Source organism: Monodelphis domestica, chromosome 5 (genome assembly GCF_027887165.1).
Source record: "Monodelphis domestica isolate mMonDom1 chromosome 5, mMonDom1.pri, whole genome shotgun sequence".
In the NCBI taxonomy this organism is placed as follows: Eukaryota; Metazoa; Chordata; class Mammalia; order Didelphimorphia; family Didelphidae; genus Monodelphis; species Monodelphis domestica.
In genome coordinates, this window is record NC_077231.1 from 249280719 (window position 1) to 249298749 (window position 18031).

Genomic DNA, 18031 nt, shown 5'->3' on the forward strand with positions numbered 1-18031 from the left:
AAGGTGAAGCCAGCAAAACTGAGATGTATTTTAGAGTTAATCAAACAACAAGCATTTATTAAGCACCCACTTTGTGCCAGGCACTACTCTAAGTACTAAGAATACAAAAGCAAAACAGTAAATGGTCTCTGCTCTCAAGAAGCTTAGAGTCTAATTGGAGAGAACAGTATGAATGTATAGTGGTATATTAAAAAAAAAAAAAGATAACTTTGGTGGGTATAAGCTTGGATGGCCCAGAAATGTAAAAGGATTGGGCCTGGAAGAGCATGGGGAATTCCAAGAGTTAGAAATGAATAAAGAATATAGTTTAGGTGTGTGGGTTAGATTCTGGAAAGGCCAGATAAAAGAAGAAATAAGAACAAATGCAAGATTTTATAGGTGGTTATGGTTTTACAGGGGTTTTAGTTTGGAATAGGACCTTGAAAAAGACTTAAGAGTTTCTTTCCCCTAAATCCTCAAAAAAAAAAAAAAAGCTTGAGGGAAGCTGGGTGGTCCAGTGGATTGTGGGTCAGGCCTAGAAATAGGAAGATCTGGGTTAAAAATCTGGCCTCAGACACTTTCTAGTTGTGACTCAGCTCCCATTGCTTCACCCTTACTACTCTTTTGCCTTGAGATCAATACATGGTATTGTTTGTGATACAGAAAGTTTAAAAAAATAGATTTGACAACAAAAAAAAGAGAATTATGTCATCATCTTGACACTATAATCAAGATTATAGAAGAGGGGATAAGTAACATCTCAGCACCCACACACATCATTCTGTGTCCAATTACTCCATGAATGTCATAAGCACCTCTAAAATTCTTATGAATATGATTTACCCTCTAGAACCACTGTGGTGATTTAGAGGCATTCCCAATGTTGATCTCATATTCCTAAATTGCTCTACCATTCCCCAAATAACTAGTCAAAGAATATAAAGAAGCAGTTTTCAAAGGAAAATAGCAGAGATATATGAAAAAATGCTCTAAAATCACTAATAATCAGTGAACTTCAAATTAAACTCTGAAGGGCTACCTCATACCTATTAAATTGGCTAAAATGACAAAAAGAAAAGGTAAATGACAAATGTTGGAGAGGAAATGGGAAAATAGATACACTAATTACCAGTTGGCATACCTGTGAACTAGTCCAATCATTCTGGAAAATAATTTGGAATTATGCCCCCAAAGCTATTAAACTGTATATACCCTTTGACTCATTTGTTATTAGATCCCCCCCCAACAAAATTAAAGAAAGAAAACATGTGCAAAAATAGTTGTAGCAGCTCTTTTTTGTGGGGGCAAAGAATTGGAAACTACAAGGAAGCCCATAAATTAAGGAATGGCTCAACAAGTTGTAGTATATGATTGTGAATGAATACTATTATGCTATTAGAAATGATGAAGATGATTTCAGAACAACCTGGGAAGACTTATCTGAACTGATACAAAAGGAAACAACAGAACCAGGAGAACAATTTACAGAGTAACAACTATGATGTAAAGATAATCAGCTTTGTAAGACTTAGTAACTTTGGTCCATACAATGGCCAACCATGATCCCAAAGAACTCATAATCAAGTATGCCATTCACTTCGGCATGTGTGTATAACATATATATAAATATATGTATATATATATATATATATACATAATTGTAGATATGCACATATACTATTAAATTTAGTGTGTATCTATACAGTGAACATATGTATACTATATATACCTGTCTATATAGTCTATATGTAAAAGTGAGTATATATAGTGAGTATATATGATATATAATAGTAGACAGTGTATACCGTATACATATAGAATACAGATATAAAGTATATATATATATATATATATTTATATACACCTATATATACACATGGGGTGTATGGGGTGCTCAGGGAGGGATAATATCTCTGGTATGGAGGGCTTGTCGTGCCCTTCTAGGGCAGCTCTCCAGCCACTGACCCTCACCTGACACCCAGCTCTCACTTGTGGCTCCTAGTAGCTGCTAGCATGCGGCAGCAGCCACACCCCGGGCAATGGCTTCGACAGGCCGGCTAAACCTTGTGAGGGTGGCCATCGGGTCGACGTCGACCCCTAGTGAACTAGGGCTTTGCTCACCCAGCATGTGAAGATTGCTTCAGCGGAACAGGTGGAAGAAACCAACAAGAAGGTTCAACGGCTGAGATGGCGATGCAGCAAGGCACTGTGGAGTGCTTAGGGCATGATAGAGCACAAAAGACAACATGGCCATCCAATGCAGCTGAGGAAGTCTCCAGGTGTAATGACTTTTCGTGCCACTGGACCCAGGTTTCCAACGCCAAGAGAGTGGGACTGTCTCTGTGCAACGACTTTTCCACTTAAATCTTCATGCACAGGTGTCTTTGTGCACAAAAATGCACAAAGACAATCGTCATCCTCGGTTCGAGAGACAACCAACATATATACACATAGAGATGCATATGCTAGCTGTTATCATTATTAAATCTGGTAGGATTCTGGAACTAGCCTATGGAGTTTTTGCAATCTTCTAACAATCCTAGGGCAAGGGGAATGGGTCAAGATTCCTAACACAGAGTTCACACTGAGTCAAGGAAGTTTATCTTGTCACTACCCTAGCCCTTCCCAGGACACTAATTGGTCCATTTCTTGTGCTTTGAGAAAGGGCACAACCAAAGAGGTTTGGGTCTTTACTGTACTTTCCACATTAAGCAGTTTTGGCAGAATGGTTCATTTTTTCGCTGGATGGTTTTGCCATCACACAGCATTTCATCTTCACACTGGCAGATCCTCTTCATTCTCAATTTCCTATGGAGCCGCTGAAAGGGCTCTGCCTCTTCTTCTGTGAGACAAGCGTGAGCTGGACATTACTTTCCTTGTAATTTTTCAACTGTATGAAACAACTGCATGACTGTATATATGCAATTATATATATAACTGGTGTTTACATAGGACCTCGGTTACATCATCTCATTTGATCTTTACAACAGGTACATGGTAGGAACTATTTTTTGACTGGACCTGTTATTTCCCTCATTGATATAGCAAGTTTTCTCTTAATAAAAAAGAAAACAACCATACCTTAATGTTCTTCTTTCAAATTTCATTTTGTTTATTTGGCCAGGTCCCCCTCAGAGATTATCACTGGTGTAAAAGTTAGTCCTGGCCAAGTGGGTCCATGTTCATGAGAGCCTGAAGAACTGAGTTTTAGGGCAGGACATTCATTGCTTCCAAGCCCTGATGGTCAGTTTCCATTAATTAATTAATTAACCATTAAATGCTTCATTGATGCTAGAAGGTTTCTTGTCCTCTAATCACAGAACTTTCTGAAGGACCCATCTTAGCAACTAAATTAATAAACTAGAGATAAATGAATAACATTACAATAGACAGCAAGACTATTCCCTTCCAGAGGGTAAAGGCCATGCAGTCTTATAAAGATAGCTGTGTGACCCTGGGCAAGTCACTTAACCCTGTTTGCTTCAGTTTTTTCCATAAAATGGGGATTAAAATGACAAACCACTCCAGTACTTTTGCCAAGAAAATCCCAAATGGAGTCACAAAGACCTGGGCACAACTAAAACAACTCAACAACAACAGTAATGCAGAGATCAAACCATCCCATACTCCATGAGTGACTGATTCATATGCCATACTTAACAGTATAAGATGCGCTAAAAAAATCCATCTTTGTCGGTTCCCTACAACTCTGTCATATTGAGATATAATATATTTCAGTGTGTAAACTTTGTGGCTCATGTTGAAATAATACAACCTAATTACTAATGCTGGTTTTTAAATGTCTAAATAACCCCAAAGCTAATAAGTTGTCTATTAATGTTTCAATGATGATAGCCAACATTTATATAGCACTTAGTGAATGCCAACCACTGTGCTAAAAGCTTTAAAAGCATTATCTCACTTGATCCTCACAACAGTCCCGAAAGGAGGTAGTATTATTATTCCTATTTTACAGATGAGGAAACTGAGGTTAAGTGTGGTCACAACAGTAGGAAGTCATATTTATATAGCTCTTTAAGACATATGGAGGGCTTTTTTCATAAGATTGGCAATGCTAGTGTTACTATCTACATTTAACTACAGAGGAGACCAGTGTTCAGGAATTTAATTGACTTTCTCATAGTCATATAGCCTTGAAAGTGTCAGAGCCAATGTTATTAGCCCCACTTTACATATGAGAAAGTTGAGAAATATACTTGCCTATGGATGTGTTGCATAGGATCCAGATAGCACATCAATCAAGGTCTTCTGAAGGCAGTTTTGTGGTTTGGGGTTGAATCCCATAGAAGAACTAAGGGGGAGTCCAGGACGGAGCTTTGACTGGCTGCGTGACCTTAGTTAAATCACTCATCTGCCTCAGTTTCCTATCTTCTGTGTAACAGGAGGCTGATCACTAACTAGTATCCTTGGGTCTGAATTTCAGAGAGACAAACATTTGCTTTCATCCCTGAAAAGTATTTGGAGCTATTTCAGTTTTTAATCTGGAAAGTAAACTGGCATCATGCCCACAACAGGCACTTCCTAAAGGGAGACATATGTAGCCTTTGAGGGTCTGAGAACAGAAGTGGTGACTTTGAGATCTGAGCAAGGGCAACTAGGTAGCACAGTGTTTAGAGTGCCAAGCCCGGAGTCAGGAGGACCTGAATACAATTCTGACCTCAAATGCCTCCTAGTTATGTGACCCTGAGCAAGTCACTCATCCCTGATTGCCTAGCCCTTGCTCATCTTCTGTCTTAGAACTGATACTAAGCCAGAAAGTAAGAGATTTAAAAAAAATAAAAAAGAACCCAGTAGCTTTGAAGAGGCTACATCTCTAACCCCATCCTAACTGGATGAAAAGAGCCATAATGGAAAGAAGAGTCAATAGAGAGGAAACAAATAAATGGAGAAACTGAAGCTGAAATGAGAGCTGAGCTGCTATAGAAAGGCAATGAGTGGGAAGGGGAACCAGGCTCTGCCAGAGCCTCAGAGTAGAAGGCTCAGTAGAATTTATCTCTTCAAATATTCCCCCAATAAAAGAAAGATATTCATTCCTGGACTTTCCCTTCCTATGCCTGTCCAATATTCCTTTTACCTAAACATTTCCAGTGTTTTGATTACTACCTTAAACATAAAGAGACCAGGATTTTGGTAGATGGACCCAAAACTTTAAATTGAGAAAGAAACCCAAACCTCTGTCGGTATCAGGAACTCCCCTAACTGGGCGCTCTGAGCTATTCTGACTGTATCAATAACTTTTCATTGAATGTAAACCCCATGAAAGAGCAGAGGAAAAGGCCACATGGACTGGAGATCGTAATATTGCCCTAAAAATCAGCTACTTGTTATAACAGGATTTAGCCAATTGAATCTCTAAGGGACGGGAAAGGTTGGCAAGGTGGAAGCAGGCCAGGGACAGGGTAGATTCTTCTCTTCCCTTTCTAGGTAGGAAGAGGTAGTACCCCCAGAAGAGCTGAGTACCTTATTCAGCACCATTTATGACTTAAAATAATTTAATATAAGGAGGTCAGCCTACATGATAGCTAAGGTTCCTTCCAAGTCAAACCTTCTATGATTCTGACTCCCACTAAGCCATAATTCTTTTCTCATCCAGACAAAAAACTACTTCCCAATAGCCCATGAAAACACAAATGAGCTCTATTAGTACAAGGAAAAACACTTCACACTAAACATGGTAGAAGAGAATTAGCCAGACTCTGCCACCTATAACAACAATAAGACTAGCAGTGACCAAACATGTCTGTTTTTCATTATAAGCTTCCCAGTTTGTATCTGAATGTTGCCAGTGGGGTATAAAACTTCCACGATACTTTTGTGTGGGCACTGATACAGTCTCATCTTTTAGTTTTTGCTCTTAAAAAGACTTGAGGCGCGTGTTGCATTTTTTAAATAAAGTGGTCCCATGTGATAACCCTTTAGAAGTATTCAGGGGAACTATTCAAGTGAATTACTGAAGATAAAGCTTAAAATTAGTTTTTCAATTCAATTTTGTATCTAAGCAGAATGTTTTTTGCCTGTATTTTGGTTTTCATGGAGAAATAGGAGCAAAAATAAAGTCAAACCAAACTTTAGAAAGTATAAATCTTATCTTCCAGTAGCCAGCCTTACTGAAATTAGATCTGTGAAGAGAACCTATCCAAGTTTCCTTGCAGGGCCTGTTTTTGTCCTTGGCCAGGTTTGCTTTCTGCTCATCGTTCCTCCCTGGATATTTGCTTGTGCCAAGTAACTTTAAGGTTGAGTCTTTCTTGCGGTTTCCGTCTTCCATGATTGTGGCTGCTGATACTGGAGGGCCTTAGGTAGGCCATCTTTCTCAGATCTTCATAACCATCTGGGTATCATCCTTTCATACCCATTCAGACTTTTTGGCCCTTAGGTAGCTAGGGCTGCCACAGCTCACCTGAGAGGCAGAAGGTTTCAGCTCACTGGATGAATAATGTCCTCCAAGTCGGCTTCGAGGGGCAGAGGCAAACTCTCCAAGCTGGGAGCTGTCCTTGGACCTAGGAACCTCTTTGAAAGGCCTGCTTTGCATCTCTTTAGAAGCTATCCCTTGCTGTTCACTGCCATTGGACATCACTTCGCTGCCATCTTCATCTGGAAAAGTCATTCTTCCAGATGAGCAAGACTTATGACCTGGGCTATTAAGGTTTGACCTGGAAGCTACATCTTTGGGCCACACCATAGGATGAAGAGATATATCTTCTTCCCCTCTAGACTCAGGCCACCCAGCATTCTCACTAATCTGACTGAACCTTTTCACCAGCTGTGGCGGTTCCTGCCTTACCTCTGAGGTCAAACAGTGCTTGGCTTGACCAGGAGGGATGTATGGGGAGCCATGCTCTTCACTGACACAAACATTTTTCATCATCCGTTTAGCCAAATGCTTCCGTCTCAGCCATCTCTGCATGCAACAAATTAGGTCAACAAAACTTAGAAGAAAGGATAGAGCACTGACTCCCCAAATAAAAAGCATCATTATTGATTTCTCTGTGGGCCGGGAGATATAGCAATCCACCACACTTGTACAAGGAGAATGGTAGCAGGAGAATTGCTTTGGAACCCAGAATCCAAAGAGATAGTATTGGGCACCACCAAAAGCAGCTTCGGTCAGGATCCTCAGAAGAAGTTGTATTATATATGCAGTGGAAAAGTCAGGGAAATTTAGATGAGAATAGCCAAACCCCTTCACTCCTCTCTGGTCAGGGAGAATATTCCTTCCTTTACAGCAATCTGGTTGGCGGGCCCCCATTGCAGCATGTAGGGCTCCTTTGTGAAAGACATAAACACTGAACATGGCATAAGGCAGGAGAACAGATACGTTCTGGATCAGCCAAAATCGGAAGTGAGATACAGGAGAGAAGATGTCATAGCATACATTGGAGCATCCTGGTTGCAAAGTATTGCAAACAAATCTCTCTTGTTCATCTTGGTAGATTGGATAGCCTGCCAAAATAATTACCACCATCCTCAGCATTATCATGATGATGAGCCAGATCTTCCCTAGAAAAGAACAAATTGGTGTGAAAAATATGAGAACCAAATAAGCATAAAAGCAATTCTCAGAACACTGAAAGTGAGAAGCAAATCCCAAAGTAAGAAGAGGACAGGGGAGCCATTGAGTATGCTTTTTGGTTTGCTTGGGAGTTGTTTTTGTTTATAAATCTGAAGTCTATGGATGATACTCCAAACAGGGCTCCTTGTCACTCCATTTTCCATAAACTAAGTGTGTTTTCTTAAAGGGTTCAAGATTATTGGACAAAAAAATGTATACTAAGAATTAATTCATTAATCCATCTTCTACTATTCTGAACTTTTAAAAAGTCCAATTATCTCTATGTGGAGCTGAAATTTATTTTTAAATTGTCTCTGAAAAAAAGTGCTTGCTAAGTCAGCAGTGGTATAAATAAGACTATAGAAGATATGTTTAAACCACTTAATGAAACAAACTGTTCTAAAAGGATTTCCATTCCACATGGTAATACTCAGTACACAGATAAATATGGCTAATATCTGTTCGTAGGAACAATCCACAGAATTTATGCTGGGGAACACTGTTAGCATTTAACATAGCTATTTGTGCTTAGAAATAATCAAACTAAGTTTGTTCAAACGTCTCTGATAAAACTGACTTTCCAGTGATCCAAACTACCTTCTATTTAATGAGATCCAAATTGGTGAAAGTTGCTATCATCTGTGAATGGAAATATAAAAAATTTCAAAATCTACCCAGGAGACTAACTTAAAAGAAACATTTCTCATCCATTGGATGGGACCAAGGCAATTTTTAAATGCTCAAATTCTGTGTCTAGAGAGTGAAACCACTAGTATAGTAAAAAGAATCTTGTACTGGGGATCAAAGGTTTCAAGTTCAATCCCTTTTCTGTCACATGTGAACTTGGGCAAGTTATGCCAAGTCCCTGAACCTCAGTTTCTCAAAATGTAAGTAAAGGTATTGAACTGAGTGATTTCTACAGACCAAATTATGATCTCCTATCTCTAGTTCTATGATTCTATGAATATTGCTAATAATGGGGTGGGGGTCATACAGGGACAAAAACATCATGCAGTAATCTATTACCTATTAAAGCAGAGGGGAAAAGTGAAATAAACAAATGATAACAGATTTTTTAAAAATTTAAAGGACGAGTTCATCTTCAAAGGCATAAGAAAACAGAATATCACTTAAGAATTTAAAATGATTAAAAACGAAACAGTTAGCTGGAAGAAAAAAAAAGATAATTAGAAAATAACTTCTGATTTACTTTTGCAAAATTGTCTCCATTCCTGGTAATTTGAGTAAGGGAATAACAGTATAAAAATATCCTTTCCCACCTGCTCTAGTCTTCAAACATTCATGTCAATGAAAGGAGAATTGGTTAGATTTCAAACACCATTTCACTTAAGTAATCACAGTGGAATGAGAGTAAAATGTAAAAGAAAAAAAGGAAGCAAACCCAGAGCCTTCTGGGGGGAAAATATATATTCTTGGGTCTTTTGCTGGCAAAAACATAGAAGCTTGTTCTTTAAAGTTAACCAGCAAAACTAAAAACAGAAAAAGAAGCCAGGTTCTAGAACAGAGATTGAATTCTGTCATTTTTGGTAAAAAGAAAAGAGAGATAAAAAAATAATACTCACCCACAATTGTCACATTGCAGTTCAATGTGATGATCAGAAACCCCAGCAAATCCCAACGTTCCATATTTCAGTAACTCTCCAGACTCTAAGTAGCAAGAGATCTTGGAATGTGGTACTTTCCAGGCCAAAAGAATATGGGAAAATTCCACAGGATTACATGTTTGTTTTTGCTTGTTTGTTTGTCTGTTAACTAGAAAGAGTTCAAACAATTAAGCCTGGAAATGTTGGGGGAAAGAAGTCCATTGACAGGAACCCAATTTCTTGCTCGTCAAGTTTAAACTTCAGGGAACTGATTGCTTCCAGGGCTGGCCATTTCCCGACAACTGCAAAGAGACAAAAAGATGACAGCAGTCATCTAAGCCATTGTAAGTTATTCTTACCCTCTCAGGGGCATTCCAGCCTCTTGGCATTACTCCCATGTCTCACTTGTGAGAGTCAGGTGTCTTTGGGATATATGCAATGCAGTTTTATTAGAGGTCCAAGAATATCAATTATCTCACCCCCAGAATAGTAGAGACGAGAAACTGAAAGATTTGAGGGACACGATACTTTTCTTTCAAAAAGGAGTTTCTTTCTTGGCTATTCCCTTCTTGTAAATATTTCCACAGCATCCTCTATTAAGTGAACTCATAATATTTTCTTTCTGGGGCTCATATCTTATTTCCTCTAAAGAGCATGGCTTGATCACAAACCACAAAGGCCATCATCTTTATTTTAAATTCCTAAAACACTTAAGAATATGTCATTAACAAACTATTTTGCTCTACCTTATATTAATTTTTTACCCCTTACTTCAGGCATGAGTCCTCCCCCCCCCCAATTAGATGATAAACTTGGAGAGAAGACTCTCCTTTTCTATTTCACTCCAGGACTTCTTATGGTACTGCTCACAGAGTATCTGTTCACCAAATGCCTATAAATGAATGATTGAATGGGACTTTATGATATCATATCATATTTGTAGCCAAATCCCTTTATTGCCGTTGTTCCATTATTCATAAGAAATTACCCTGCATACCTAGAGATATAAAACTGAGAATAAAAATTATGACCCATTCAATATCGTGGGTTTTTTTTTTCTTCCTTTCTATTTGTGGAGAAGGGACAGAAAGGTGAAAGGAGAAGCAGCCATTTTCATTATATCCTTAAAAGGATTTCCCAGAAGAAGGGTTTTACCTAAGCCTCTTTTCATCTTTGCCCAGGAAACACTTCTCCATATTTTACACACCCACCCTTGAAAAGAATATATTTTTATATAACCCAGATTGAATTACTTGTCAGCTCTGGGATAGGAGAGGGAAGAAGAGAGGGAAAAGATCATATAACTTAAGAAAAATCATGTTGAAATTTGTTATTAAAATTTTTTTAATTAAAAAATGTTTTTAAACTTGCTGAGTCCAGGTTTAAAAAAAAGAAAAGAATATGCTTTGCTGGACTCTAGTTATTCATATAAAGAAGAGAAATGACATTTGGAAAACTGATCCACAAATACAAATTTTAGAATAGCAAATTGTGATTTGAGGATAAATCAAGATAAATCAACAACCTATTTGCTTTCTAATGAAACAATTTTGAGGAAATTACAGTTGTTAGGATACTTTACAATAGAGAAAATGTAATTACTAATTTAAAATTTTTTATTATTTTTATTTTACTCCTGCTGAGGAACTCCTTCAACGTAAACATAACAGTACCTTTGCTGTAACTTAGTATTAGAGTTAGGGCACTGAAATGTGACTTTCCCAACTTCAAACACAGCAAATATGTATCAGAGGCAGGACTTGAAAATCAAGGATTTTTTGACTCTTAAGATCAGCTCTTTACCCACTACACCACTCTACTGGCCCATACTCACTACTTTTTGTTATAAAAGTAAATAGTCATTTAATTTGAGCTAAGTGATCTTGGAGAGGTCACTTAACCTTGATAAATATTCTTCTGTAAAACAGGAGTAAAAACAAAAATAGTCCCTGCCTGTAAGGAATATACAATCTAATAGACAATTATGGTAACTATAAGATTAAAAGGAAGATTCTCTAGGTAATCAGGCAATGACTGGCAGCTAGATGGTGCAGCGGATAGAATGCCAAACCTAAGCCTAACCTACCTACATCACAGTATAGTTTTGAGTCAATTGAAAAAATGGATGTAAAACCATTTTTGAAAAATATGAAGTATATTCAAATGCAAGTTTACCTGCCTTAGATAGAGAACCCCCTAATTCCATTTTCTATTCCTACCAACTATCTTACCAACACACACTTTCTGTCATCTTTAAAACAAACTACCTCTACTCACTTCCTCAACCTGGCTTCCTCTCTCAGTCATCTACTAGGAGATATTTAAAGAAAAAATTGATATCATGCTTGCTTACAGTGTAAAACAAGCTGTGGACTGGTGAGGAAGAAGAGAAGGAGGTTGTTAGAACAGTCAGATTTGACCGTGCCCAGGGTTAATGAACTCTGCTATGACCTGGCTAGATGTGGACCAAGGCTTAGTCAAGTTGACAAGTATGTCAACGAACATTTAGTAAGTGACTGCTATGAGCCAATCACTATGCTAAGTGCTGGAGATTCAAGGAAAGACAAAAATAGTTCCTGCCCCTAAGCTCTTAAGATAGATGATCCATGCTAACTATAAGATTAAAGGGAAGATCCTCTAGGTCCATAGAGGCAAATCTATAGTATGTGTGCCAGAGGCGGCACTCAGAGCCCTCTCTGCAGGCATGGGTGCTGTCACCCTGGACCCACCACAGAGTTTATCAGAGTGTGTTACTAGAAAGCCATTGGAGCCAGACTGCTCCCCTCCCCCTCTCCCCGCATGCCTGAAGACATTTCTAACTTCACCCACCCCTTTGCCCATCTGCCTGATGGGAATGCTTCTTCCCTTCCTTTTCTGGGGTAAAGGGAGCAAGTGGTATAGATGGGGAGATGGAGTGGGGGAGGAAGGATGCAGTTTGGGCACTCAGTCTCTAAAAGGTTTGCCATCACTGCTCTAGGGAATCAAGCAGAGACTGGCAACTAGGCGTGGCAGCAAATAGAGTGCTGGGCCTGAACTCCAGAAAGACTCATTTTGAGTGCAAATCCAGCTTTAGACATTTCCTAGCTGTGTGATCCTGGGCAAGTCACTAAACCTTATTTACCTCAGTTTCCTCATCTGTAAAATGAGCTGGAAAAGGAAATGGTAAACTGCTCTAGTATCTTTGCTCAAGAAACCTCAGATGGAGTCATGAAGAATCAGACACAACTAAAATGTCTGAATGAGAAAAAAAAATCTCTAGGTAATCTCACTCAGAATGAAGCAGATTTGGGAAAAGAGGTTGACTTTAGAGGATTATATCAGTAAGTAGGTCCAATAGGTCAGTACGGCATGAGAGTAAATAACAAGAAGCAAGTCTAGGGTTAAAAGGCATATAAGAGAGCTCCTTAAGGGCAGGGGTTATTTCCTTTTTATCATTACATTCCAGGCACTTTGTGCATAGTAGGTACTTTAAAATTTCTAATACCTTGGGTATTAGGGTTGGGGCTGGGGATGGGAGCAGTGAGGTGGCTCAGGGGATTGAGAGGCAGATCCAGAGATGGGAGATCCTGGTCAAATCTGGCCTCAGATACTTCCTAACTGTGTGACCCTGGGCAAGTCACTTAAACCACATTTGCTCTTCTGCCTTAGAACCAATACACAGTATTGATTCCAAAATGGAAGGTAATGGTCTTAAAAAAATGATTGGGGAATTGAATTGAGAAGATAATGGAAGTTCAGTGTTGAAAGTGATTACCATAGGAAAAGAGAAGGGAGCCTCACCCTGGAATCACTAACCCTTTAGGAATATTGAAGGATCAGGACCTCAGAGAGACAGCTGAAGGTTTTAGAAGGGCAAACAATCAATGGTTTGGGAAGAGAAGAGTGAGAGAGGAGAAGAGCAAGGCAACTGGAAGTGGATTTCTCTTTCCTCACGCGTAGACAGACTTACAACATGGTACCAATAGACGGATGACACGTACTTGGTGAAATGTAATACGGCTCTGTAGCACATAGTAATTAAGGCTTTTGTTTGGGTTTGTGTGGGTTTTTTTTAAGGAGCTGCTAAATTATCTAATTGGAGAAATGAGTGTTTTACTGGCACTGCTCAAGATTTAAATGACTTTAAAAATTTTAAGATGCTGAATGGAGAACAAATGTTTAGCAGCTGCACAGACACAACAGGAAAATCTCGTCTGACATTGCATTCCATTTCCCTACTGAAATGCACTTTTTCTAATAACAAAATAAATAATTATAGCCTATTCCACCAACGGTATATATCTGTTTCATAGGCCTAGCCTAGGCAATCCAGAGAACTGAATGCCCTGGGATCCCAGCTCCACTGCAACTAGAGTGATGACAAAACTTGAGCATAATGGAAAGAAGGAAATCAATGAAGACCAGAACTTAGCAATCTAAGTGTAAAGCATACAGAGCTCATTTAACTGAGCTGTCAGTTGGCCCTGGGGTTCTAAACTTGTCTCTATCTTTGTTGGTTATTCCCCAAAGTCCCACCATGCTCAGAGTTTAACATTTAACAAGAATAAAGGTAAACTGGTTCTCTCTGACAGTGACTAGGAAGACACTTCCCTTGTGAATCTCTATCTTGGCCAGGAACATATTTTGAAAAGGGAGGTATAGTGATAATAATAACAAAACTAGCAATAATTAGCATTTATTCGTGCCTTTTAGTTTATGTAATACTTAACATATATTATCTGTTTGATTCTTGAAATAGCCTGTGAGCTCAGTGCTATTATTATTATTATTCTTTTACAGATGAGGAAACTGAGGCTGAGAGATTATGTGACTTGCTCAGTCACATAATCAGTAAATGCCTAAGGCAGGATTTATACTTAGGTCTTTCTGATTTCAACACCAATACTCTATCCAATGTCACCTAGTTGCCAAAGACCAGAAGAATTCCTTGATTGTATTTTACTTCAACTAAACCAATTCTGAGATATGAGAGGGGATTGAGATAGGAGATAAGTTGTGGAAAATGAAAGGACTGCCTTCAGTGAGTACCCATCTTTCTGTTCTCCGTTGCTGGATTTCTTTCTTTTTTTTAATTGGATATAGCCCATGTCTCCACCTCCTCATCAGCCACTCTCCTCTTGAAACTCCCTAAAATCTGGGTTCCACCACCATCATTCTATTGCAAATTACTCTCTCCAAGGCCTCCTACTTCCTAAATCCAATATGATTTTTCAATCCTTATCCTCCATGACTTTCCAACAGCATCTGATACTGTTGACAACTTCTCCCTTTTTGGATATAACTCTTCCATTACCTTCCAGACTCCCTCGGTTCCCTTTCTACCCATCTAAGCACTTATCTATATCTTTTAATGGATCCTGACTGTGTTTATGATCACTTAGCTAGATATTCCTCAAGATTTTGATCTTGATCCTCATCTTTGTTCTTGGTTGGTCAGTTTTGCCAGTGTCTTTTATCTTCAAAATACTTCCAAATACAGCTTTCACACTCTTCTTCTAGCATTCCTCCCCTACTTACCCAGTGTCCTATAACTTTCCAACAAAGGAAGCAAGAAGCATTTTATTAACTCTTCTTGGTGCCAAGCATGGCTATAGCATTGAGTTCTATTTTATTGTTCTATTTACATTGTCTTAGTCATTGGGTGGGCAGGTGAGTGGTGAAGTGGATAGAGTGCTAGACCTGAAGTCAGGAAAGACACATGTAGCATTCAGACTTTGACCAGTAAGAATATAAGGGCATTTCTCTGAGAACCACATTGTTTATTAATGGGGGCATGCAATTCTCATTAACAAGGAATGGATCCTTTTCACAAGCCTCCTTTTTTTTAATGTTGTTATTCCTTTTTTTTTTAATTTCACATAGAAACAATTTTCAACAATTGCTTTCTGAAATTTTGCAGTCCAAATTCTCTTCCTCTTTCCCCTCCCCACTTTCCAGGTGGTAAATAATCTGATAGAGTTTATACCAGTACTGTCATATAATGCATATTTCCATATTCCCCATGTCACCAAACAAGGCATATATCACACAATCAAGAAAAAGTCCATGAAGGAAATAAAGTGACAATGATTTGCTTCAATTATTTTTCATCGTGAGTTGCTTGGGGTTGTCTTAGATCCTTGTGCTTCTGATCATAGTTTAGTCCTTCATAGTTGTTCATCATACAATATTTCTTTTACCATATACATTGTTCTCCTGGTTCTGCTCACTTTACTTTGCATCAGTTCATAGAAGTCTTTCCAGGATTTCCTGAAATCATCCTGTTCATTGTTTCTTATGGTATAATAATATTCCATTTCGATCAGATACCACAATTTGTTCAGCCATTCTTCAACTGATAGCCATCTCCTCAGTTTCCAATTTTTTGTCACTATAAAAAGAGATATGCTATAAATATTTTTGTATATACATGTCCTTTTCTTTTTTCTTTGATTTCTGGCATACAGACCTAGTAGTGCTATTGCTGGGTCAAAGGCAAGGCATCATTTGATGGCCCTTTAGGCACAGTTCCACATTGTTCTCCAGTATGATTGTATTAGTTCACAGCTCCACCAATAATGTATTACTGTTCCAAATTTCCCATATCCTCTCTGACATATTGTGAAGATTAAAATTTTGGGGGATACTGAGGCAGGTAGAAATTAGTTTCTCTATGCAAGGAGTATTATATTTTTAGAGGTTTATTGAAGATTAAGGATTAAAGAAAATACAGGATAAGAAAGCATGTGTCTAGGCCTAGACAACCTCACCTACATTATGAAAAGAGAGGCGTCTGCTTGCAAGCCAAAACAGGAAAGCCACAAGCTTCCTTCTAGTAAAAAGAGCTTATAAAGAGAGTTGTGTCCTCTTTCCAATTGGCTGGATGGTTCATTCCTCAGACTTCTCCTGACAATCTCTATGGGTGGATATTTTGGAAGAGGATGTGGACTTAAAGACCTCAACTCCTCCCTCATTACTTCATCACAGGGAAGGTGGGTCTTTGTTACTTAGAATGCAACAGCACACCCTTTCATCCTTCTTTTACCTTGGTTTTATATCTCTGGTATGGAGGGCTTGTCGTGCCCTCCTAGGGCAGCTCTCCAGCCTCTGAGCCTCACCTGACACCCAGCTCTCACTTGTGGCTCCCAGTAGCTGCTAGCATGCGGCAGCGGCCACACCCCAGGCAACGGCTTTGACAGGCCGGCCAAACCTTGTGAGGGTAGCCATCTGGTCATCGACCCCTGGTGAACCAGGGCTTTGCTCACCCAGCATGTGAAGACTGCTTCGGCCGAACAGACGGAAGAAACCAATAAGAAGGTTCAACGGCTGAGAGGGCGACGCAGCAAAGCACTGTGGAGTGCTTAGGGCATGTTGGAGCACAAAAGACAACACAGCCATCCAATGCAGCTGAGGAAGTCTCCGGGTGTAACGACTTTTCGTGCCACTGGACCCAGGCTTCCAACGCCGAGAGAGTGGGACTGTCTCTGTGCATCGGCTTTTCCACTTAAATCTCCTTCACACACAAGTGTCTTTGTGCACACTCATCTATCATAGATGAAAACGCACAAAGACAATCATCATCCTCGGTTACCAAGAGACTACTAATCCTTTTAAAATCTCAAGAAAAGACAAAAGATCCCAACCCAGTTTGATAGCCATGGGGATTAGGGGAGTCTGAGAGTATCCCTACCCTAAAAGTAAGCAGTTTCTGACTACTAAAATTAATATAATTCACTATTAATTATCTTCACTCGGTTCAAATCTAGCCTAAGACATACAAATAGTATATTAGTGTGTCTATCTTTTTGCAGCCCCTCCAACACTGATTATTCCTTTTAATACCAGTCATTTCTTTTTCTACAATTTTCTTTTTAAAATTAATAGACATTTATTTTTTATCCTTCCCCATCATTGAAAAAGAAAAAGAAACTCAATTTAACATACAATCATAATCAAGCAAAACTAATTTTCATTTTGCGTCTAAAAATATTCCTCCTCCTGCAAAGTCTTATCAAGCTCTAGGACTTGAGCTAACCCACTTGCTCTCTGAACAGCTCTTAACTATTCCTAACATTTCCTTCATAGGAATAAGCTCAGTGAATAGAATTGCCTTAATTTTGCAATAAAATGCTCAGATATCCATTTGTCCCAACTTTGAGATGGTTTCTGCTTTGGTTTTTTGTTTTGTTTAGAACATGTTGAGGCAGATATTAAAATGTATTTTTTAATGCAGAGTCTGGCTCCAACTCTCTTTATAGGTTGATTACACATTATATCTCCTCATGTACTCCACATTTTAGCCAAAGTGGCCTACTTACTGTTTTCCATACTTTATATTCCATCTCCCATCTCTGTACCTTTGCTGCCTGTAATGTTCACTTTGCTTACTACCTCTTAGAACTTCTGGCTTCCTTCAAGGCTCAGCTCAAGCATCACATCCTGTAAGAGATCTTCCTTGATTTCCCTGGTTATTAGTGCTCTCCCCAATGAATAATTATTTTATATTTATTTGGTATGGATTTATCTGTCTATAGCAGTGATGGTGAACCTTTTAGAGAGGGAGTGCCAGAGGGAGGAAGTGTTCCCGTTGGACTGCTGGGAAGAGGGGTGAGTGATGTGAAGAAATGTCCTCAGACCAGCGTGGAGAGGAGAAGGCAGGAGCTCTGCCCAAGTCCCTCTGTCTTTCTAGTAATGAACTCTGGGTGGGGGAGGGGGCTGGGGAGACAATGCTCATGCCCACAGGGAGTGCTCTGCATGCTGTCTATGAAACCCATGCCATAGGCTCACCATCACTGCTCTATAGATAGTTCTTATTTCTCCCTTCTCCATCCCCAGGAGAATATAAGACTACCAAGGGCAGAAAGTCTTTTATTATTTAGAAGTTCCCAAGGTGAAATCC

The 18031-nt window shown here is 39.1% G+C and overlaps 1 protein-coding gene across 1 annotated transcript; it reads right to left on the reverse strand.

The window, feature by feature from the left end:
• Positions 1 to 3067: 3067 nt before the first annotated feature.
• On the reverse strand, positions 3068 to 9522 carry GJD4 (gap junction protein delta 4). The gene is made up of 2 exons (XM_001374328.4): positions 9133 to 9522; positions 3068 to 7497 (listed from the first exon to the last, which is right to left on the reverse strand). Exons 1-2 carry the CDS (start codon positions 9194 to 9196, stop codon positions 6344 to 6346), a joined length of 1218 nt encoding a protein of 405 aa, XP_001374365.2. The 5' UTR covers positions 9197 to 9522; the 3' UTR covers positions 3068 to 6343.
• Between the last annotated feature and the right edge of the window lie 8509 nt (positions 9523 to 18031).

Coding starts and splice junctions, on each gene's coding strand:
- GJD4 (XM_001374328.4), bottom strand. CDS start 9,196: ATGGAACGTTGGGATTTGCTGGGGTTTCTGATCATCACATTGAACTGC. Junction 7,498..9,132: donor CTGCAATGTGACAATTGTGG/GTGAGTATTATT, acceptor GTTCTTTTCTAG/GGAAGATCTGGCTCATCATC.